The following is a 24917-nucleotide window of genomic DNA, read 5'->3' as shown; positions in this document are numbered from 1 at the left end:
GTGTTCCATGGGACGGACAAACCCCTGTTCAAAATATCTGGCATATAGGTAGCTTTTTTTTCAGAAAACTTGTGTCAATAACTTGGGTAAGACACTGCAAAAAAATTGAAATGGAGGCCTGAAATGGCACAATTTTGAGCACACTGATATGTGATCCGTGGGACGGCAGACCCCAGTTCAAAATATCCAGCCTGTAGATAACTATTTTTTTTTCAGCAAACTGGTGTCAATAACTTGGGTAAGACACGGCAATAAAATTGAAATGGAGGCCTGAAAAGGCACAATTTTGAGCGCATTTATATGTGATCCATAGGACGGACAAACCCTAGTTCAAAATATCTGGCCTGTAGGTAACTATTTTTTTTTTCAGCAAACTGGTGTCAATAACTTGGGTAAGACACTGCAAAAAAGTTAAATCGAGGTTGAAATGGCACAATTTTGAGTGCACTGATATGTCATCCGTGGCACAGACAAACCAGTTTAAAATAACTGGATTTTTAGCGCTGTAATAAGGAAAGTCAACAAGCAAATGGAGCAGAAAAACGGTGTTCTCTGGATGGCTTTTAAAGCAAATAATCAGGATTAAAAAAAAAATATTCCTGGCCCCTGATACCTGGGGCTATGTCTCCAAATATCTTTAATAGGCAGCAGCAATAGCAGACAAAACTGGATTGAATCCTCTAGCTGTATGCACTGAATTCTGCCACATGCACTGCCTGCCTAGCACTGATATCTATGCAGCTTTATTAGTGCTCAGAAGGACACTTAGTTGAGATGGATATGTGTATTAGATATGGTATACCCAAACTAAGTACAAAGCAAACAAATCTCTCCCTTGATCAGCAGCAACTCTCCCTACACTATTCCAGTGTATTCCAGTGTAGACTGTGACGAGCATGGCGGCGCCAGGTGTGATATAGACCTGATGACGCTGTGCAGCCGGCCAGTCATGGTAATACCACAACCAACATGACTGCGGCATTACAGTGTGTGGCAGATAATCACTGCATGTTCATTGGCTCTCTAAAGAGTGCCAAACATGTAAGGCGGTGACCCGAGCTCCCACCGAGCAAACCCAGAAATACTCGGCGAGCTCCGATCATCGTGAGCACTGCAATGCTCAGGCGAGCACCGAGTAGTGGCAAGTATGCTCTCTCATCACTATTTATAACTTCTTTTATTTTGGGGGAACATTATGAGCCCGATTCGTCAAGACCGGCATTTTTTTACGCCTTGTTCAGATTTTAGTTGCTCCTGATTCATGAAGACGTGCGTCTGACAAGTGGTGTGTATCTAATTGATGATGAGCTGTGGTGCTTCATATGAACAGAGATTCATATGGAACACCACAGCTCATCATCAATTAGACAAGTTGGTGTGTCCCGCCCCTGTCGAGTCCCCATCCCACCCCAGCTTCCCCATTTTGACAGAGCTGGATGAAGCTCACATAAAAACTCGGCGTTGCGCCTACATTTTGAAAAGGTTCAGAGCTTTTACAACATAATTCGGACATGAAAGCTTAGATGAATGTTTTGGTCACTTTTCATTGCAAATTTGAAAGTTAGTGCAATAACAAAAAAACAGCAATTTTTTCCTTTTTTTTCTTTACACCTTATACCATATGGTTTAATAATGTTATATTTTGATACATTGCATTTTGGGGGGAAAGGGTTGATTTAAACTTTTATGATTTCTTTTATATATTTTTCACATACCTTGATTACTATTCTTTTAGTTGCCCTAAGAAACTTGAATCTGCAATCATGTAATCACTTTTCCTACATGCTACAATGTGTTAATATATAATGAGTTTAATTGAATAGAAGCTGAGTTGCAAGTCTTGGCAAAGACTGTTATGCAGTGAACTGGGCTATACTTTGTACTTCTGGCTGGTGTCAAAGCTGAAAACAGCTGATTATTGGGGGATCTGGATGCTGGATCTCCACCAATCTGATATTGATGACCTATCTTAAGGATATTTCATCAGTTTCATAGGTCTGTACAATCCCTTTAAGTGCTTTTGAGAAAGTTGAGTTCAGTTCAAATTTGATGTATAATTAGGGAAAGAACATAAAATACTTGCCAATAGTTCTAACTGTCCTTGGGCAAACCCTGGGAATGAAGTAAAAAATGGATTGGCCTTATATCATCCCAGTCAAAAGTTGGTGATTTGTGGGCATTTCTAAGCATTTTGAGACACTATTGGGCTGTTTGTAATGTCCACAATTCGATTGTTAAAAAAATTGGCAAGTATTAAAGAGCACAATGTAATCTAGCCTTGAAAATTACAAGTTTTTTTCATGATATGTGGGATATATACTTAGTGCAGATGTCAAAAGTCCCATAAGAACATTTACCACCAATCTCCGGAACTATGTGTATCATAGTTATAAAATATACTACATCCCCACACCATCTTGCTTCAAGTGGTTCTTGCAAAAGTAAAGCTCTTGTGGTTACTTAAATGAGATAAAATATATCCACAATGTCACATCAGCCAAAACAACCATCTATAATAGCAATAAAGTAATAGCGTCATTGGAAACATGTGTACAGGAAGTGGGTCGTGTGCGGAGTCAGAAGGACATGTGTCGTAATCTGCCCGATTTCAATAGACCTTTCATATAAAGCGATTATGGCTAATACTGTTTATGGCTACAAGTAAGGTCACAAACACAGTCCAGACATCTTAATAAATATCCCCAAAAGCAGGAAAAACAATATTTAAACTGCATGGGTGAACTTGAGTCATGTCTGTGCTGCTGCTGAAAGTTATGATAATATTCACTGGTTGTAATGACTCCATGTCTGACATGACATGCCTCTGTAGACAAGTCTGTAGTATTCAAGTCTGGGAGCTATAAAAATCACTCCAAAACCCTCCACCTCACCTGTTCTCAGGTAGCTTTTTAGATAAAGCTTTTGAGTGTGGGCATGAGGAATAACATTATTTCTGGCCATTCTATACCTCGTTTCCTGCCTTTTTTGCTCTCTGCAGCATCTAGTTGTCAATTGTCTTTGACCTAATGGGTAGAGACTAAGTGCTATGATGTCTTCTATACAAAGTTTACAATGACATTCATGGATCCTACTCCCCTTTTTATCAGCGGCAGTGTGGACATTATTCAGCAATACTGAGAAGTGTAGCTGTAAATCCAGCACTATTATAATATTAAACACTGATTATAAAGCAGATGTACAGTTGCTGTATGTCTATTTTCCTTTGCCTTTCTCTGCAGCTGAGTTTTTCTCCTCCCTTTCCTCCTCATTCACTCTTGATAGATGTGTATCGTCTGCATGTAGCCTGTAAGGTGAGCGGAAAGTCCATCTTATCTCTCAGGATGAACTATAGCAGTTTTTGAGTTAATACTCAATTTACCAGACAAGGGAGGAGTAGAAGTGGCTCAGAAGTGGAGAAAGATGTTTTGCTTTATGTAAGAAGATACTGTATACTACAAAGTTTGGACTAATGATATATGCAAAGTTTTGTAAAATGACAAAGTCATTTTAGTCACTAATGTCTTGCACCACTTTCCTCCAAATATTTCTTAATATTTAGAATTCAGTTTTTTATCTATACATTTCTTCAAAGCATAACAAAGCCATATGCTTGAAGGGACTGTCTGTTCTTTCTCGTGAGCATAGTAACCCTCTTTATGACAACCTATGTCTCAATAGGACATTTGGAAAGGAGTTGTCATGGTGAATCAACCTCTTTAACAGTTGGGAAACTTTCTTTTTTTTGCCCAACTTTGGCAGTGATTTGGGGGTTTTGGTCTATTTACCTGACTAGTCTATGAATGTCTTTGCTTTTTTGTGCAGATCTTGAACTGCCATTTCTCAGTCGGGTAACTAAACTACCTCATGACTTCTGAGTATAAGCCCAATACCCAGTGAGGTTTGTAAGATTAAGTTCTTATACTGTCTAAACCTGACTTTTTTTTAGCACTATTAAATAAACTGGAAGTGAGAAAATTTACTCACAGTAAAGTATACATCATGTGTGCTATGTATTTTTAAAGAACTGCTCTCATAAAAAAAAAATCTTAATGTATTGCAGTCATTGTATTATATAGCACTGTGTACTTACAATTGCTAATTTTCTATTTCTACCCAGTTAATTATTCTCTTTTCCGTTAGGTATATGATATCATGAGAGCTGAATTCTTCTACCTTGTGTACAAACAGGAAGTGTCTGTTAACTGCATGAGTCATAAGTCACTGCAAAAGTCCCTGGTAGGGGGAGAAGCGGAGCAGCTGGGACAAAAGTTGAAGAGGAGGATGACTCATGCAGGGAAAAGAAATTTTATGTTGAAGCTTAGAAGGATTCAGCTAGCCTCATTTTAATCATGTGATGCCATAGACCTAAATGGAAAAGAGAACTATTATCTGGGTAGAAAGGCAAAATGAGCAATTGTAAGTAAACAGTGCTATATAATATGATGATTGCTATATATTAAGATGGGAGGAGGAGTTTTTCTTTAAAATAAATCTGATCAGGGAATGCAATTTATGTGCCTATACCACATTATTCATTGGATTAGGAAAAGTTGTTCAATACAAAAGACTTCAGTTTGTAAGAAGGGCATTGATATATGGTTTCCTGGAATTATCCAAATACAGGATATAAAATCATTTTTCTTTGGCATGTCATATAAGAGATTACTCTTTGGAATATGACCTGTGCATTCATTGCAAAAATCTGTACACCTTTGTGGGAGCATACAGACAGGCACATTAGATTTAATTTATTGAAATAGAATTCACTAACCTAAGAATACTCAATATAAGAATCTCATCTCAATCACTGCCTTATTAGTACATTATTCAAAGTAAGCAGCGGTGGTCATGATTGGACAGAAAAGGATGGTTTAACAATGACCTCTGCCTCTCCATTCAATGCCTATGAGACTGATGGAGTGAACGGTTACTTCTGTCACTCCTATGAGGTTAAATGGAAAAGCAGAGGTCATACACAACTATCCCCTCCATTGAATCATGACTACAGTGAGGAGTAATGGAGATTAGGACCTTCTTATTGATGAGCGTTCTACTGATGGGGCTCCAAGCAATAAGACGTTTACAGCTTATACTGTGGATCTATAATAATAAATGCGCTAAGCAGCTTCCGGTTGTAACAACTTCCGTCCAGTTGTAACCGGTGACGTCACCGCACACCTCTTTCCATGTTAACCCTCAACCCACCACTCCTCCTCAACACACACACTCCTCTCACCTTTCACCATCTCCACTCACGTCCACTCACTCTTTCACTCCACATATGACCCTTTCTCTCACTCCGTCTGTCATACTCACACCGTCATCGCCGCTAATCCACGATCCCCGACATCTTCTTCCCCCGGCGCCATCCTGGATCCAGACGTCCTCCACGCCGGCGACATGTTCTTGCGGCGACGCCATTTTGGATCGGCGAAATCCCGCGATAGTCAAGATGGCGTCGCCGCAAGAACATGTCGCCGGCGAGGAGGACGTCAGGATCCAAAATGGCGTCGGCGAAAACTCGCGAGATTTCGCCGACGCCATTTTGGATCCCGACGTCGTCCACGCCGGCGACATGTTCTTCCGGCGACATCATCTTGAGTGTCGCGGGATTTCACGATACTCAAGATGGCGTCGCCGCAAGAACATGTTGCCGGCGTGGACAACCTCTGGATCCAGGATGGCGCCGGCGGAAGAAGATGTCGGGGATCGTGGAGCAGCGGTGATGACGGCGTGAGTATGAGAGATGGAGTGAGAGAAGGGGTCGTATGTGGAGTGAAAGAGTGAGTGGAGATGGTGAAAGGTGAGAGGAGTGTGTGTGTTGAGGGTTAACATGGCAAGAGGTGTGATGCTATCGCATCCTCCCGATGCAATAGCATCGGGTCATAATCTAGTAGGTGATAAATGTCATCTGTGGAAAAAAAACTTTAAGCGAAAATTGTGATTGTATGTGGCAATTACAACTTTGGTTTACAGGTTCACATCTTTCCCAAGTTATTACCGATAATACGAGTGACAAAAACATAATTTAGACAACTTCGGCTGTAATATGGTTTGTTTAACCGACAATTTTTGAAGACTACAACATTTATTACATATTACAAATCGTTGCATGGCCTCATCCAGAAAATGCAATATCAGTCTGTAACCAGTTCATAAGGAAGCTGAAAAAAGATGAAGGGGAACTAAACCGGGGGCTCCAACAGTGACTACAGTGTCTCAAAGGTTTCCTACCAGCAATACCACACAGTCATTTTCTTTCCAAATAAAATCAGGCACCATGGCCTTTAAAGGAAACAAGTTATTAAAAGTTGACTTAGTTTTAAAGGGACTATCTCAAGTTCTTAAATTGGTAAAATTGCATGGCATTTGTAAAAATAACCAACATTGCCACTTACCTCATATAAAAGAGCAATCCTATCAAAATTTACATGGCAGTCATCATATTACATAGCACTATGTACTTGCAAATGCTCATTTTGCCTTTTGACCCAGCTAATTATTCTCTTTTACATTAGGTCTATGCCATTACATGATTAAACACTGACTGGCTGAATCCTTCTTATCATCTCTATGTAGAAACAGGAGGTCAATTTTCCCTGTATGAGTCACTGCAAAAGTTCCTGGCAGGGGGATAAGAGCAGCTGGGTCAGAAATTGAAGAGGGGAATGATAAATGTATGGATAAGAGACTTCCTGTTTCTTCTAAAAGCAGAGAAAAGAGAAGAATTAGCTGGGTAGAAAGGCAAAATGAGAAACTGTAAGTACACAGTGCTATATAATATGAAGATTGCAATATAGTAAGACGATTAAAACTATGATGGGAAGAGGAGGATGAGGAGTGCTTCTTAAAGACTGGAGGGATTGTTAATTTTATAGGGTGCAGCTCAATGCCTAGGTTGCCCGGCCATACTGAGTCACAGAGTGGCTGGTTACCAAGGTAAGGAACAAGTATCGTTTGCAGGATCTATGCTTTAAAGATTGATTTTGCAGCTGAGGCTGGCCAGATCCCTGGATCTCAGTAGCATCAGTCTCCCTCTGCTTCTTCTTAAAAAAATAATATATATATCATAACAGAATCCAAGTGAAAGGGAGGATTCTGCACTGCTCATAAACCCCAAAGCATTTCCGTGAATGCAGTCCAAATCACACACCTGGACCGAATGCCATAATACCATCAGAACGAGTGCTCAATCCAGTGAAAAACATGAAATTAAATTATGTAGCAAAAGAGAGAAAGGATGGCACTCACTGTTCTATCATAGAAATTCTTTATTGGTTAAAAGGCATTGGCTCAGGAGGAATGTACAAAGAGTGGACAACGGCCGTCTCAAGCACTTGCGCTTCAACGGGTCGAAGCGCAAGTGCGTGAGACGGCCGTTGTCCACTCTTTATACATTCCTCCTGAGCCAATGCCTTTTAACCAATAAAGAATTTCTACAATAGAACGGGGAGTGCCATCCTTTCTCTCTTTTGCTACATAATATATATATCATTATCTACAATTACAATATAATCTTACCATTTTCACACTGGTGACTAACCACTAATAGGCTCTTACTTCCTGTCTTGTACGTGGATACAGGAAGCAGTATACTGTCTCTAACTCATTGAATTCTACATGACAGCTTTATAGTCCTGCAAAATCTGGGTAAATATTTTTGTGCATGGATGAGGAGACGGGGAGCTGTGATTGTTGAGCTGTTGTGAATGGATCTTGTGCTATCTACTATATAGAGAGGTGTTATCTGTCTGACTGCTGAAAGCTCATCTATACAGAGGAGGAAATCAGAGTTAACTATCGGGCCTATTGGGCCAATTGGTTACTGTGAAAATTGTAAGACTTCTTATTTTTGTAGATACATAAAACTTAAAATAAAATATCAAATAACAGAAAAATTTACACAAAAAAACTGATATTATGATGACACATTCTCTTTAAATGATTTTATATAAGCTTCTGTGACTGTATTGGACTCCATCCCACTGCTGAAATCAAGACACAACTAAACCACTTACGTAAAAATGATCTACATGAATTCTTTTAATTCCATTTCTAATTTGAACCATGTCTGAATGTTGACAAGTCTGAATCCCCACATACAAAATGCCATCAGATGTCTCCATTATTTGCGCCAGTGTGAATAAATGGTAAATCCCACGTCTTCTTCCGTAATGTTTAGGTTGTGTCTTTGTAAACATAATAGTGAAATGGAAATCTAATTAATGCACGACCTTACCGATTCCTTGTAATGTGGAAATTGGAAAGTGTTCTTATAACCACTCTCATAAAATGAACTCCATTAGCCAGACTCCTCCCGGCTGCATTCAGAACTGCACAAACAACATGATTTATAATTTACTCAAAACGATCAATACATTTTTTTTTTTAAATATGTACTCGAAGTTACTATCCAACTAATGCACAGCTGAGGTCAGGCATTTACAGGACAAGTTTGGTTCAAGAAAATTTTTGCATGGGGCCCTGACAAAATGATGTGGAATAAGGTAGTGAAAAATGTCAAATAAAATAAAAAAAATCATATTAACTATGTGCAAAGGTCTGAAAGTGATGTAAAACAAAGCAAGTTAGGAAATTATGACCATAGGGTGAGCATGTATGTGAGCAATGTGTTGTATTAATTATTACTATATTATGAATTTTGTTAACCCCTTATCACCCAGGCCATTTTTAATTTTTACACTTTCTTTTTTTCCTCTCCTTCTTCCAAGAGGTACAGCTTTCTTATTTTTCTGACAAGATAGATATATGAGGGCTTGCTTTTGCAGGATGAGTTGTAGTTTTGATTGACATCATTTTACCACATATTGCAAAATATAGTGTATCACATTCTCATCCTGTGGCTGAGCTTCACAGGAGTAAAACATGACAGCTACGGAGGCCTTCGGTTGACCCCGAGCTGCCATGTCAATCTATCAGTTCTCTGTGATCGCGTCGCAGGAAGCCAATGGAAGCCAGTGCTCAGAAGCATGCAAATATTGACAGCGACATCAAAATGGTTAATTAAAGTGGGCATAGCTCAATTCCAGCTGCTACACACAGATGTCTACTATTTAATTTAGCTACATAGAATCGCAGAGTTGGAAGGGACCTCCTGGGCCATCTGGTCCAACCCCCTGCTAAAAGTAGGATTCGCTAAATCATCCCAGACAGATATCTGTCCAGCCTCTGTTTGAAGACTTCTATTGAAGGAGAACTCACCACCTCTCGTGGCAGCCTGTTCCACTCATTGATCACTCTAACTGTCAAAAAGTTTTTTCTAATATCTAATCTGTGCCTCCTCCCATTCAGTTTCATCCCATTGCTTCTAGTCTTTCCCTGTGCAAATGAGAATAAAGATGATCCTTCTGCAATGTGACAGCCCTTGAGTTATTTGTTGACAGTTACTAAGTCTCCTCTCAGTCCTCTGTTTTGCAAGCTAAACATTCCCAAATCCTGCAACCTTTCCTCATAACACAGGGTTTGCAGACTGGTCACCATTCTGGTCGCTCTTTTCTGAACTTGCTCCAGTTTGTTGATGTCTTTTTTAAAATGTGGCGCCCAAAACTGGACACAGTATTCCAGATGAGGTCTGACCAAAGAGGAGTAGAGGGCAATAATGACTTCACGTGATCTAGACTGTATGCTTCTGTTAATACATCCTAGAATTGCATTTGCCTTTTTTGCTGCTGCATCACACTGTTGACTCATATTCAGTCTGTGATCTATTAGTATACCCAAGTCTTTTTCACATGTGCTGTTGCTTAGCCCTATTCCTCCCATTCTGTATATGCTTTTTTCATTTTTTTTGCCCAGATGTAGTACTTTGCATTTTTCCCTGTTAAAAACCATTCTGTTGGTTGCTGCCCACTGCTCCAGTTTATTTATATCTTTTTTAATCTTCTCTCTCTCTTCTCTAGTATTAACTATCCCTCCTAGCTTTGTGTCATCAGCAAATTTAATCAGTTTACCCTCAATTCCTTCATCTAAATCGTTGATAATGATGTTGAACAATACAGGGCCCAGGACAGAGCCCTGTGGTACCCCACTTGAGACATTCTTCCAACTGGATGTGCAGAAATTTACGACCACTCTTTGGGTTCGATCACTAAGCCAGTTATGAATCCACCTAACAGTTGCCTTGCCCTTTCCATACCTAGTCATTTTTTCAATAAGGATTGTGTGAGATACTTTGTCAAATGCTTTGCTGAAGTCAAGATATACCATATCTACAGCATTTCCCTGATCCACCCAATCAGTGATTCTGTCATAGAAGGAAATTAAGTTAGTCTGACATGACTTATTAGTTTCAAATCCATGCTGACTCTGTTTAATCACTTCATTCTTATCCAGGTACTGACATACATGTTGTTTAATAATTTGTTCAAAGATCTTTCCTGGTATAGAAGTCAGACTGACCGGCCTATAGTTGTCTGGGTCCACCTTCTTCCCATTTTTGAAGATAGGAACAAAATTTGCTCTTTTCCAGTCTTCTGGAACTTCTCCTGTTCTCCACGAATTTTCAAAGATTATGGAGAGGGGTTCAAAAATTTCTTCTGCTATCTCCTTCAGTACTCTGGGGTGTAATTCATCAGGACCTGGAGACTTGAATTCATTTAGGTTAGCTAAGTGTTTCCTCACTATATTTCTGTTTATAGATATCCTGGATTCTTCTATTCCCTTAATAGGACAGTGAAGAATAGTTGATGTTACATTTCCTTTCTGAGCAAAAACAGATGCAAAACAGGAATTTAAAAGTTCGGCCTTCTCAACATCCTGTCTTACCTGTTGTGAGCTCATTTTCTCATTCACCTTTGATGTCCGATGAACTCCCTCTGCTGGTGAAAGGAGGTAGTGAAACTGATTTGGATGGGAGAAACCTGTCACCTGAACAGGTGGATTGCGATTGCACATCCGGAATCTCTGAGTGGATATAAGGCAGCCAATGCCCTGTAGGGTTGCTGGTGATTTCTCTGCTCTGAGCTCTGGTCTCCAGTTCAGTTCCTGTCTTCTAAAGCTAAGTTTTGCTCTGTTATTGTGCCAGCTGGGGCTCTGCTGAGTTTCCATTTTTGTCCCTGATCGGTTAAATCTCTTTTGCTCTGTCTTCAGAATATATCGGAGTGCTGATATAGGGATTTTGAAGTCTAGTGACTTCAGGGCCATTTTCCTATCAGACGTGTTGGGATATTTTTGGTAGGGTTTTTGCGGATTGCAGCCAGCATCTTTTCTGTTCTTTCCTATCTAGTTAGTTGGGCCCCATCGTTTGCTCTGCCTGTCTTTCTGTCTGTGTTTGTGTTTTCATCTGTTTTCACCGACAATACATGTTGGGGGCTGTCTATTGCTTTGGGGTCTGCTCTGGGGCAGTTTAGATTTCCCCTTTCTTTCTTTAGGCTTATTTAGTTCTCTGGCTGTGAAGAGGCGTCTAGGACCACCGTAGGAATGCTCCACGGCTACTGTTAGTTGTTGTGAATAGGATCAGGGGTCTGCAATCCGCTAGCTACCAACCTCTCCGGTTTTCTGGACTTAGCTTGCATTTTTGTTTTTTCCTCCTCCGGTGAGTCATTCATAACAGAATCACCAGCCATACCGCAGATTCTAGGGTACTCAATAGCAGGAAGGAATTGTAAAAGAAAAAAAAAAAAAGAAAAAAGTGTCAGAATTTTTTTTTTTTTTTATGTATATCTTTTCCTCTTTTCTCTGGGGCCGTAGGAGGAATTTTTTCTTAATGGAGATTAAGCAATTGTCTGATCATGTGGAGCAGCTCGCTGCTGAAGTGCGGGGAATTTCCACCTATCTTGCTCATTCACATGCTGCTGAACCAAAGATCCCTACTCCTGATGTGTTTTTTGGGGATCGGTCTAAATTTTTGAATTTTAAGAATGATTGTAAATTATTTCTTGCCTTGAAGCCTAGCTCATCGGGGAGCTCTGCACAGCAGGTTAAAATTGTCATCTCTTTGCTGCGCGGCGATCCCCAAGATTGGGCGTTTTCTTTGACACCTGATGATCCTATTCTAACTAATGTGGACGCATTTTTTCAAGCCTTGGGGTTGTTGTATGATGAACCTAATGCTATTGATCAAGCTGAAAAAGCCCTGATGGCATTGAGCCAGGGTCAGGATTCTGCAGAGTTGTACTGTCAAAAATTCCGAAAGTGGGCGGTCCTTACTGCCTGGAATGATGGTGCCTTGGCAGCTCTCTTTCGGAAGGGTTTGTCAGAAACCGTAAAAGATACTATGGTGGGATTTCCTGTTCCTTCTGGTCTTGACGAATCTATGTCATTAGCCATTCAGGTTGATCGGCGTTTACGTGAGCGCAAAATTACACGAGAAATGTTGCCACCTGTTTAACAAATGTCTGAACCTATGCAATGTGATAGAGTTTTGTCTAGGGCGCAACGTCAGGAGTTCAGAAGGCGTAATAAGCTGTGTTTTTTCTGTGGAGATGCCTCTCATAATATTTCTGTCTGCCCTAAACGAGGGAAACGTTTTGCACACACATTTGCTGTGGGTGGTGTACAACCTAAGTTTCTTCTGGCAATTACTCTGATCTGCTTCCTGTCCACTTTTTCCGCTAAGGCTTTTGTGGATTCAGGAGCGGCTCTGAACCTGATGGACTTGGATTTTGCTAAACGTTGTGGGTTTCCTATGACACCTCTGCGGATGCCTATCCCTTTGAGGGTATTGATGCTACTCCTTAGGCGAAGAATAAACCTCAGTTTTGGACCCAGGTGGTAATGCGGGTCGCCCCAGACCATCAAGAAAATTGCAGATTTTTGGTGTTGCATAATTTGCATGATACCATTGTTCTGGGGTTTCCCTGGTTGCAAATCCATAATCCAGTTTTTGATTGGAAATCTGTGTCTGTGGTGAGTTGGGGTTGTCAGTGTGCTCTTAGTGACACTCCTGTTTTCTCCACCTCTCCCCAGTCGCATGATGTTCCTGACTATTTAGCTGATTTTTATGATGTATTTAGTGAGAATAAGTCTGCGTCTTTGCCTCCTCATAGGAGTTATGACTGTGCAATTGAGCTGAGCCCTGAGTGTAAATTTCCCAAGGGTCGACCGACTTTTCAAATTATCTGTACCCGAGCATGAAGCAATGCGATCTTATATTAAGGAGTCGTTGGAAAAGGGTCATATTAGACCATCCTCTTCACCCTTGGGTGCTGGTTTTTTTTTCGTTGCCAAGAAAGATGGTTCATTAAGGCCTTGTATTGACTATCGTTCCCTCAACAAAATTACTGTTAAATATCAGTATCCGTTACCACTGATTTCTGATCTATTCTCCAGAGTTAAAGGTGCTTGCTGGTTTACCAAGCTTGACCTCAGGGGGCGTATAATCTTATTTGCATTAAGCATGGGGATGAGTGGAATACGGTGTTTAATACTCCGGAGGGACATTTTGAGTACCTGGTGATGCCTTTTGGGCTCACTAATGCCCCTTCTGCCTTCCAGTGCTTCATGAATGATATTTTCCGGGACTTTGTGGATACATTTTTGATCATCTATCTGGATGATATTTTGATCTTTTCCAGGGATGGGACTCTCATGTGGAACATGTTCGGACTGTGTTCCGGATTTTTAGGTAGAATTCCCTGTATGTTAAGGGGTCGAAATGCCTTTTTGGTGTACAGAGGATTTCATTTTTGGGATTTATTTTGTCTCCGTCAACTATTGAAATGGCCCTTCCAAGGTACAGGCCATTTATGATTGGGTTCAGCCCACTTCTTTGAAGGCCCTCCAGAAGTTTTTGGGTTTTGCTAATTTTTATCGTAAATTTATAGCTAATTTTTCTGGTATTGCCAAACCATTGACTGATTTGACTAAGAAGGGTGCTGATGTGCTGAATTGGTCTCCAGAGGCTGTTTCTTCCTTTCAGGAGCTGAAGCGGAGGTTCACTTCTGCTCCAGTTTTGCGGCAACCAGATGTCTCACTCCTGTTTCAGGTAGAGGTGGACGCTTCTGAGATTGATGCAGGAGTTGTTTTGCCCAAAAAGATCCGGTAACATCTAAAATGAATCCATGTGCTTTCTTTTCCCGAAAGTTCTCCCCATCTGAACGCAACTATGATGTGGGGAATCGGGAAGCCATGAAATGGGCATTTGAGGAGTGGAGACATTGGTTGGAGGGAGCTAGACATCAAGTTGTGGTCCTCAATGACCACAAGAATTTGATTTACCTTGAGTCGGCCAAACGCTTGAATCCTAGACAGGCTAGGTGGGTCTTGTTTTTCACTCGTTTTAATTTTGTGGTCTCTTTTCTTCTGGGCACTAAGAATGTCAAGGCATACTCCCTCTCTAGGAGTTTCTTTGCTGATTCTCCTATTGTGACCAAGTCTGCTACCATCTTAGGTGAGGCGGTAGTTCTTTCTGCCATCTCGCCCGATTTGAGACGTGCTCTGGAAGAGTTTCTGGAGGACAAACCTGAGTGTTGTCCCATTGGAAAATTGTATGTTCCTGACCAGTGGAGGAAGAGAGTAATGTCTGAAGTTCATTGCTCCGCATTGGCTGGTCATCCAGGTATTTTTGGTACTAGAGATTTGGTGAGTCGGTCTTTTTGGTGGCCCGCCTTATCTCGTGATGTCAGGAATTTTGTGCAGTCCTGTGGGACTTGCTCCCGGTCTAAACCTTGTTCTCGCTCTAGTGGGTTGTTGATGCCTTTGCCGGTGCCCAGGAGGCCATGGACCCATATTTCAAAGGATTTTATTTCTGATCTGCCTGTCTCTCAGAGAATGACTGTTATCTGGGTGATTTGTGATAGATTCTCTAAGATGGTCCATCTTGTACCACTCCCTAAGTTGCCATCTTTCTCAGAGTTGGTGCCCTTGTTTTTGCAACAGGTGGTTCGCTTGCATGGGATTCCTGAGAACATTGTATCTGACAGAGGAGTTCAGTTTGTCTCTAGATTTTGGAGGACTTTTTGTTCCAAGCTGGGAATTCAGTTGTCCTTCTCCTCTGCGTTTCACCCTCAGACCAATGGGCAGACGGCGAGAACAAACCAGACTTTGGAGTCTTATTTGAGATGTTTTATCTCTGCTGTTCAGGATGATTGGGTCTCATTTTTGCCCTTGGCCGAATTTGCTTTAAATAATAGAGCTAGTTCTGCCACTTTGATGTCACCTTTTTTTTGTAACTTTGGGTGTCATCCTCGATTCTCTTCAGGGCAGATGGAGTCTTCTGCCTGCCCAGGTGTTGACACTGTGGTGGAGAGAATGCACCAGATTTGGGACCAAGTGGTGGATAAGTTGTCTCTCTCCCAGGAAAAGGCCCAGCGGTTTTCCAACCGGCATAGGACCATTGGTCCCCAGTTTAAGGTGGGTGATATAGTTTGGTTGTCATCAAAGAATATCTCTATGAAGGTGGCTTCTCCAAAGTTTATACCTAGATTTATTGGACCTTACAAGATTTTGGAGATTCTTAATCCGGTCTCTTTTCGATTAGCTCTTCCTGTTACATTTAACATCCATAACGTGTTTCATAAGTCTCTGTTGAAGAGGTTTGTTGAGCCAGTAGTTACTGCGGTGGCACCTCCTGACCCTGTATTGGTTGAAGGTAATGTGGAATATGAGGTTGAGAAGATACTGGATTCTCATCTGGCTAGACGGAGACTCCAGTATTTGGTTAAGTGGAAGGGTTATGGCCAGGAGGATAATTCTTGGGTCTCTGCATCTGATATTCATGCCGAAAGATTGGTTCGTGCTTTTCATCAGGCCCATCCTGATCGGCCTGGTGGCGTGGATGAGGGTATGGTGACCCCTCCTCAAGGGGGAGGTACTGTTGTGAGCTCATTTTCTCGTTCACCTTTGATGTCCAATGAACTCCCTCTGCTGGTGAAAGGAGGTAGTGAAACTGATTTGGATGGGAGAAACCTGTCACCTGAACAGGTGGATTGCGATTGGACATCCGGAATCTCTGAGTGGATATAAGGCAGCCGACGCCCTGTAGGGTTGCTGGTGATTTCTCTGCTTTGAGCTCTGGCCTCCAGTTCAGTTTCTATCTTCTAAAGCTAAGTTTTGCTCTGTTATTGTTCCATGAGATTCTGTCTGATTTGCTTAGCTTTGATATTCTGCTAGCCCCGGCTGGGGCTCTGCTGAATTTTCATTTTTGTCCCTGATCGGTTAAATCTCTTTTGCTCTGTCTTCAGAATATATCGGAGTGCTGATATAGGGATTTTGAAGTCTAGTGACTTCAGGGCCATTTTCCTATCAGACGTGTTGGGACATTTTTGGTAGGGTTTTTGCGGATTGCAGCCAGCATCTTTTCTGTTCTTTCCTATCTAGTTAGTTGGGCCCCATTATTTGCTCTGCCTGTCTTTCTGTCTGTGTTTTCATCTGTTTTCACCGACAATACATGTTGGGGGCTGTCTATTGCTTTGGGGTCTGCTCTGGGGCAGTTTAGATTTCCCCTTTCTTTCTTTAGGCTTATTTAGTTCTCCGGCTGTGAAGAGGCATCTAGGACCACCGTAGGAACGCTCCACGGCTACTGTTAGTTGTTGTGAATAGGATCAGGGGTCTGCAATCCGCTAGCTACCAACCTCTCCGGTTTTCTGGACTTAGCTTGCATTTTTGTTTTTTCCTCCTCCGGTGACTCATTCATAACAGAATCACCAAAATATCACCATAAAATAGCATGTTCGCTACCTCCTAGGGTCCCAGCCACTTTTACCTCCTCAACCATTTCCTCCCTGTTTATAAGGATTAGATCCAAGGTAGCAATTCCCCTTGTTTTCTCCCCTACCTTTTGGAAGATAAAGTTGTCAGCAAGAGAGGATAAGAATTTCCTTGACCTGTTAGTTTTGCCTGAGAGATTCCCAACAAATGTCTGGATAGTTGAAATCTCCCATGACAACTGTGTCATATTTTTTGGAGAACTTGGCCATTTGATGCATAAAGAGTTCATCCATATCTTCAGTTTGCACAGGCGGCCGGTAGTAAATGCCTACAATGGTGTCCTTTCCATTGTTCTGTCCTTGTATTCTTACCCAAACAGTTTCTACAGAACTCCCAGTCTCTGAAGCTTCAATCTCTTTGCTGATATACGCGTTTCTAAAATACAATGCGACACCTCCTCCTCGGTTATCAAGTCTGTTTCTTGCAAATAAGTTGTATCCTTCTAGCCTTGTATTCCATATCATGTGTATTGTCCCACGAAGTTTCAGTGATTCCAATGACATCATATTTCTTTTCCTGTGTTAGTAGTTCCAATTCTCCTTGTTTGTTGCCCGTGCTTTGTGCATTAGTATAGAAACATTTTAGTTTGTGATTGATTTCTCTTTCTCCAATATTTTTATTATTTAGATTTTTTTGTCTTTGTTCTTTCCTCCCATTTCTAATAGCAGAGTTCTCAATAGCATTTGTCAGGTGTGTATGGCTTTTTCTGGCCTTTTGCTTCCCTTCCCACATTGTTCTAGTTTAAAGCTCTCCTTATAAGTGTAGCAAGGCGATTTCCAAATACATGTTTTCTAGTCTTCGTAAGGTGCACCCCATCTCTAGCAAGTAGTCCATCATATAGTTAATTTACTCCATGATCCAGAAATCCAAATCCTTGCTGACTGCACCATCGATGTAGCCAGTTGTTCACCTGCAGAATCTTATTCCACCTCCTTGTTCCATGGCCATCCACTGGGAGGATGGAAGAGAAGACCACCAGTGCTCCCAGTTCTTTAACTTTCTTACCTAAGTTTTCAAAGTCCCTGCAGATGGTTTCCAGGTCGTTTCTTGCTGTGTCATTTGTCCCCACATGTATTAGCAGGAATGCTAAGTCATCTTTTGCATGTGGAGTGGCCTCAGCTACTGTGCCGGCACCATACACCCGACTCACTTAATGACAGATATATCTGTCATAGGTGTTAAGGGGTTAATTTGAACAATGGATTCAAACCTCACCTTTAGGCTATGTTCCTACTAGCAGAAAAAAACGCTGCTTTTTTACTGTGCATTTTTATGTGCAGAAAATCAGCTGCATATGATAGTTCAAGTAATGTGGATGTGATTTCATGAAAACTCCTACCCTCTGTGTATTTAAAAATACTACTGTGACAATGTGATGCTTTGTGTATTTTTATCCCTATAATTTTATATCGTGATCTTGAAAAAAGAATGTAAAAAATACAGTTGTGTTGTGTTATTAAGCTCAGAATTAAAGTTTTGATATACTTAAAAAAACATTAAAACATGCGGCTTCTAATCTTTACAAAAAAAACAAAAAATTCAGCAAAATAATTAGAGAATTTTGTTATTTGTGTATTTTGGTGCATAAACCTGCAGAAAATATGGATTAAAAAAAACACATCGTAATAACGATGTGTGAACAAGCCCTTACACTTCCTACCATTGAGAACATAAATTATATGGACAAAAGTATAGAGAACCAAAATAATTTTTCATTTAGGACAATGACAATATTATAAGTGATGTACTCAAAAGAAAAGGAAAAAGTGAAAATAAGGGCAAACAAGTATATAGCATATAAATAAAGTTTATTAATGAATATACACTGATCAAAAAATAAAGGGAACAGTTAAACAACACAATGTAACTCCAAGTCAATCACACTTCTGTTAAATCAACTTGTCCAGATATGAAGCAACTCCGATTGTGAATTAATTTCTCTTGCTGCTGAGAAAAAGGAGTGGTTCTGCAGGTGATGACTACAGCCCATTTCTCTGTTCTCATCCTTTTTGGCTGTTGTTTTGTCACTTTTGCATTTTGTTATTGCTCTCACCTCTAGATGTACAGTAGCATGAGGCAGTGTCTACAACCCACAGAAGTTGCTCAGGTAGTGCAGCTCATCCAGGATGACATATCAATGCAAGCTGTGGCAAGAAGGGTAGCTGTGTCTGTCAACACAGTGCCCAGAGCATGGAGCAGATACCAGGAGACAGGCCAGTACACCAGGAGGCGTGGAGGGGGCAGTAGATGGGAAAGAACACAACAGCAGGACCTCCTCCTTTGTGCAAGGAGGAATAGGAGGAACCGTGCCAGAGCCCTGCAAAATTACTTCCAGCAGGCCACTAACATCCATGTGTATGTTCAAACTCTCAGAAACAGACTTCATGAGGGTGGTATGAGGGCAAACATCAAGTGGGTGTTGTGCTTCAAGCCTTGCACCATGCAGGATGATTGGCATTTGCCAGAGAATACCAAGATCGGCAGACTCAACATGGTCGCCCTGTGCTCTGCATGGATGAGAGCAGGTTCACATGTGACAGACATGACAGAGTCTGGAAACACTGTTGAGAACGTTCTGCTGCCTGCAACATCCTCCAGCATGACCAATTTGGCAGTGGATTAGTAATGGTGTGGGGAGGCATTTCTTTGGAGGGCCGCACAGAGCCCCATGTGCTAGCAAGAGGTACCCTGACTGCCATTAGGTACTGAGATGAGACCAATTGTGAGACCATATGCAGGTGTAGTGGGTCCTGGGTTCCTTCTGATGCATGAGAATGCTAGGCCTCATGTAGCTGAAGTGTGTCAACAGTTCCTGCATGATGAAGGCATTGAATCTATGGACTGGCCTGCCCGTTCCCCAGCCGTGAATCCAATTGAGCACATCTGGGACATCATGTCTCCTTTCACCAACCAATGCCACATTGCACCACAGACTGTCCAGGAGTTGACTGATGTTTTAATACAAGTCTGGGAGGAGGAGATCTCTCAGGAGAACATCCGCCGCCTCATCAAGCGCATGCCCAGGCATTGTATGGAAGTTATACATACACATGGAGGCCACACACACTACTGAGCATCATTTCCTTGTCTTGAGGCATTTCCTTTGATGTTTGATCAGCCTGTAATTTGATTGTCCACTTTGATTTTGAGTATCAATACAAATCCAGACCTCCATGGGATATTAACTTTAATTTACATTGATATTTTTTATGTTATATTGGTCTCAACACATTCCACTATATAATGAATAATGATTGCAACTGGAATATTTTATTCAGTGAAATCTAGTATATGGTATTTTAGTGTTCCCTTTGTTATTTTGAGCAGTGTATATACATATAAAAAAAATAAAGCAAAGTGGTATAGGAGAGGTCAGACTAAGAGATAAACATAGCAAAACCTAAATGGTATAATAGTCCATAATTAGTCCAAGTTTCACTAATGTAAGAGTCAAAAATACCATCCTCCATAAATATGCATCATTTAAGAGATAAACATAATAAACCAAATATGGAATTACACTGCCAGGGAATACAGTAAGCCAACCAATATTGTGCTCAACATGGATGCATGAACGCCTCAAATAATAGCCAAAAAATATGGTAAGGACAAATCCACTAGTAATAAGGGCCTAAGTGTTGCCCAAGATAACAGAGACCTATTTGTGCCTAAATATAAAATACATGCAGGAATAAAAAACATCTAAGTTATATATACCTTGAGAAATAGCATGCCAGTAGAAAAAAAGGAGGATAAGAGGACAAAAGTATTGAAACACCTCTCTAAATCATTGGATTTAGGTTTTTTATTCAGTGCTATTCTCACAAATGTATAAAATCCATCACCTTGCCAAGAAGTTTGCTTTTACTAATATTTGTGAAAGCAAGGCTATCTCTAAAAAGCTCTGCCTGGCAGTCTGGGTAACAACATTACCCATCTGCAGATATGAAATTAGAGCTGTATATGCCCAGAGCAAAATGTGGACCTGGGTCCCTCCCCATCTGCACACATACACACACTAGCATGTTACTAAATTGTGTGGACCCAGTAGCGTAGTGTCTGTGATAGGTCCCATGAAAAAATTATACAAGTACTATACATAAATGTGCCGTAAAAACACAGTTCTATGAAACATGTTTAAATAATAAATTTACCGAATAATAAATATCTCCATTCTCCACTATACCAAAAACAATATACTAATACAAGAAACAAATAATACCGCCAAACCATGACCATATATTACTACCACATAGTGTTTGAATAAAACCACCATCCTGTTGCTAAGCAAAACTCATCATACCAAGAAATATATACCATGCAAAGGAAAAATAATGCAGCAATGACCACACTACATTTAACAACCAGATAGTGGTAATCTGGTGGTAATATGTTCAAATGAACTCTAATTTCACCCCCAAACAGTGACTGTATAGTTGAACGTATCAGTATATACTGCTAGGAATGGCGGAACGCACTAAATAAAAATAATAATAAAGTGCGTTTGCTGCTCGGGGTCCACTGTGCAGTAGGTGATATACCGCTGATAAATGCTGGCAGGAGCAATATGGCGGAAATGCACACAGGGTTAAACTTCACCCAGGTGCGCAGAGCAATCTCAGTTAATTCACAGAGATACCAGATAAGTACAAACACAAAAGACTGAGCCTGTTGTGGTCACAGTACTCAGTAAAAACGCACACACGGTATCAGGTCACAGGAGTAGCCCAAGATGGCGGCACTACGTCCATCTAGACCTACAGTGTGCGGAGGGTCGCAACTGCGGATGTAAAGGGGCTGCTACTGCAGCGTGGCGTGGACACTGCCACTAAACGACAAGGCTAAGACGCAAGCGCAATGTCGGACGCTAGCAGCTGTGGATTTTGCAGCAGAGGAGCACTGGCGCCGATTCTAACTGAGTCCCTAATCGCATACGTAATATCAGAGGGAAGGGGTTTCATAATGAGTCATTCGCCAGAATCATACTTCCGTCCTCATACACACACCAGCAAGTAAGTCTATACTAGCGCATGGCGGAACAGCCATGCGCGCCTTTTATAGCAGCCGGGACCTTCCGCAAGCTTCCAGATCTCTGAGATGGACCAATGAGGTCTGGAGGGGGACCTGAGCACATGACTCCCGATCTCCAATGGGAGATCGTCCCATGAGCATGCTCAGTAGGAGGACAGAAGGACTTAAGGTATTGTCACACTTAGCAATGCACCAGCGATCCCGACCAGCAATATGACGCGGTCTGGATCGCTGGTGCATCGCTAAGTGGTCGCTAGTGAGCTGCCACACAGGCAGATCTCACCAGCGACATCACAGGGGTCGGGGGGTCGCTACTTACCTGTCAGACGAGGCGATCCTGACATCCTCCCACCCGCGTCCATGCGTCGCTCGTCTCCACAGCAGGAAGCCCAGCAGGAAGCTGACGACGAGAAACGGTCCAGAACGTTCTCGCGCGATCAGCGATAACCAGGGGGGAGCGGTCGGAGGTAAGTATCAGACATAGCGATATCGCTATCAATATCGCTATAATGTCACAAAAACCAGTGACGTTATAGCGATATTGCTAGCGATATCGCTTAGTGTGACAGGCCCTTAAGCCTCAGGTGAGATTTGCTGCAAGGCAATCTCCTCTGCAATCTCCTCTGCAGTAGATAAACAAAGGAGACTGCAGAATATGAGGGTCTGGATCCCTGCAGAGTAAAAGCAGAAATCCGACGCCTAACATTACCCCCCCTCCTAGGGCCGCCTCCTCCCTGAGCCTTCTGATCCACCAACTTGTGCCCATCAGAGAAATAGGCCTCAGACTCGTCTGAAGGCAAGTCTGATGTCCCGGTAGGTGACAGGGAGACCCGGGACAAATGGAAGGCATCAGGGGCGGCAAGATCACCAGGTTTGAGAAGGGGCCCGTGGGAGACAACAGAAGCAGAAGTTAAAGTGGAATGCCACCGTGTGTCGGCAGGCGTCTCCACCCTTCGTTTAAGGAGGCTATTCCGAGCACAAAAGGCGCAGGCTCTAATATATTTTTTAACATCCCGAGCCCTGTGCGGCCACCAGTAAGACCCTGCCAGGAGTTTTGTGGTCTGCATATAGCCACAGTGACCACCCCTCCTGGACGCGTGTGCCCAAGCGAGGACCTTCGGACGAAGGTGGGGAGGAACAAGGGTCTTGCCCGGTGGCACAGAATTTGGCCGTTGCGGGGCACTGTTGTTCTGAGAAACAGCGTGTTGACAAATATAACCGCAACGGGAGTCTTGTGCCAGACGTGCCTGGAGAACGGCGCGAGACACCTCCATGGGCTCTCAGGGTGGAACCTCTGGCTTGGTAGTTCCAGAGGCTCAAAAAAATTGGGAGCCGAGGTAACCTTCCATTTGGATTGAGCACGCTCCATACCGTGCTCTGAAAAACGGAGGTCAATGCGGGTGGATCAGCTCCTCCAAACTTGCAGGAACCTCTATGGTAGAGAGAGCATCCTTAACATGCTCCACACAACCTCTCCAAAACACAGGAATGAGGGCTTTATCGGACCACTCCAGCTCAGAAGCCAGTGTCCGAAAACAGGCGGCATACTGACTAACCGAGAGAGAACCCTAAGTCAAAGCAAGAAGCTGAAGAGAGGTGTCATGCGTGACCTGTGGACCGAGGAAGACCTGCTTAATAGCTGTTAGAAACTGAGCAGCAGTCCGAACCTCTGGGTCACCACACTCCCATAATGGCGTAGCCCACTCCAATGCCTTGCCCGACAGAAGGGAAACAATAAATCCCACCTTGGCCCGCTCCGAAGGGAATCGCGCAGCCAGTAGCTCAAGCTGAATAGAGCACTGGCTGATGAAACCCCTACAGGAGGCGCCATTGCCAGAAAATTTATCGGGCAACGGGAGGCGGGTAACTGTCGGCGCGAGGGAGGACGTGGACATACAGGAAACCGCGTCTGTGATTGCCTTTACAGCAGCTTCGGTGGATTGTGCAGCTGAGAGAGCCCTCTCAAGAGTGGCCAACCGGCCCTCAAGCTGCCGAATACACTGTAACAGTTGCTGCTGTTCTGCCATCACTAGCCAGACCCTGGCGCTAGTATAATGTTAGGAATGGTGGAACGCACTAAATAAAAATAATAATAAAGTGCGTTCGCCGTTCGGGGTCCACAGTGCAGTAGGTGATATAACCGCTGCTAAGTGGTGGCAGGAGCAATATGGTGAAAATGCGCACAGGGTTAAACTTCACCCAGGTGTGCAGAACAATCTCAGTTAATTCACAGAGATGCTAAATAAGTACAAACACAAAAGACTGAGCCTGTTGAGGTCACAGTACTCAGTAAAAACGCACACACGGTATCAGGTCACAGGAGTAGCCCAAGACGGCGGCACTACGTCCATCTAGACCTACCGTGTGCGGAGCGTCGTAACTGCGAACCCAAAGGGGCTGCTACTGCAGTGTGACGTGCAGTGGCGGATTAAGTGGACTATGGGCCCGGGGCTGTTCATAAAACCTGGGCCCCTGTACCCCCCTTCCCACCTGAGCGCTGCGGTCCCCGTGCGGGAATTGACAGCCGTACGGACCGCAGCACTTGGTTTGCTGCGGGTCCATACGGAAAACCCGCCACCATTCCACCACGTGTGGACATGGCCTAAAAAGACGTTGCACATAAGCTGTAGGCCTACGGCCAATACGCACAAAGTCGCCCAACATGATCCTGGCCATAGGGCATCCACTTTAATGTCCCCACTTTAATTTGAAGTCCCCTTACTTCATCCATTGCAGTCCCCTATCACCCACTCACTTCATCTGCAGTGCCGCTTCATCATTTGCAGCCCCTTATCCCCCCTTCCATTTCATCATGTGCAGTCCCCTTCCCCCCCAACTTCATGTGCAGCCCCACTACCCCATCATCATGTGCAGTTAATTTTACCCCCACCATCATGTGCAGTCCCCCTTACCCCCAATTCATCATGTACAGCCCCACTCACCCACCTTCATCATGTGCAGCCCCACTCACCCCCCTTCATCATGTGAAGCCTCCACTCATCCCCCCTTCATCCTGTGAAGCACCCACTCACACCCTTCATCCTGTACAACCCCAGTCACCCCCCTTCATCATATACAGCCCCCAGTCACCCCCCCTTCATCATATACAGGCCCCAGTCACCCCCCCTTCATCATATACAGGCCCCAGTCACCCCCCCTTCATATACAGCCCCCAGTCACCCCCCCTTCATCATATACAGGCCCCAGTCACCCCTCCT

General features: G+C 42.8%; 1 protein-coding gene across 1 annotated transcript in view; it reads left to right on the top strand.

Annotated features, from left to right (window-relative positions):
• The window catches only part of LOC141096817 (rho GTPase-activating protein 7-like), a 315917-nt gene extending 311570 nt beyond the window's left edge, over positions 1-4347 (top strand). The window contains exons 5-6 of the mRNA XM_073583663.1: positions 3823-3848; positions 4141-4347. Of these exons, the coding sequence (XP_073439764.1) occupies positions 3823-3848; positions 4141-4347 (233 nt within the window). The remainder of the gene's footprint in view (positions 1-3822; positions 3849-4140) is intronic.
• The last annotated feature ends 20570 nt before the right edge of the window (positions 4348-24917 follow it).

The sequence above is a fragment of the Dendrobates tinctorius genome, unplaced genomic scaffold (genome assembly GCF_039654945.1).
Source record: "Dendrobates tinctorius isolate UK_male_01 unplaced genomic scaffold, ASM3965494v1 ptg000079l, whole genome shotgun sequence".
Taxonomy (NCBI): domain Eukaryota; kingdom Metazoa; phylum Chordata; class Amphibia; order Anura; family Dendrobatidae; genus Dendrobates; species Dendrobates tinctorius.
This window is presented reverse-complemented; position numbering and strand designations above follow the sequence as displayed.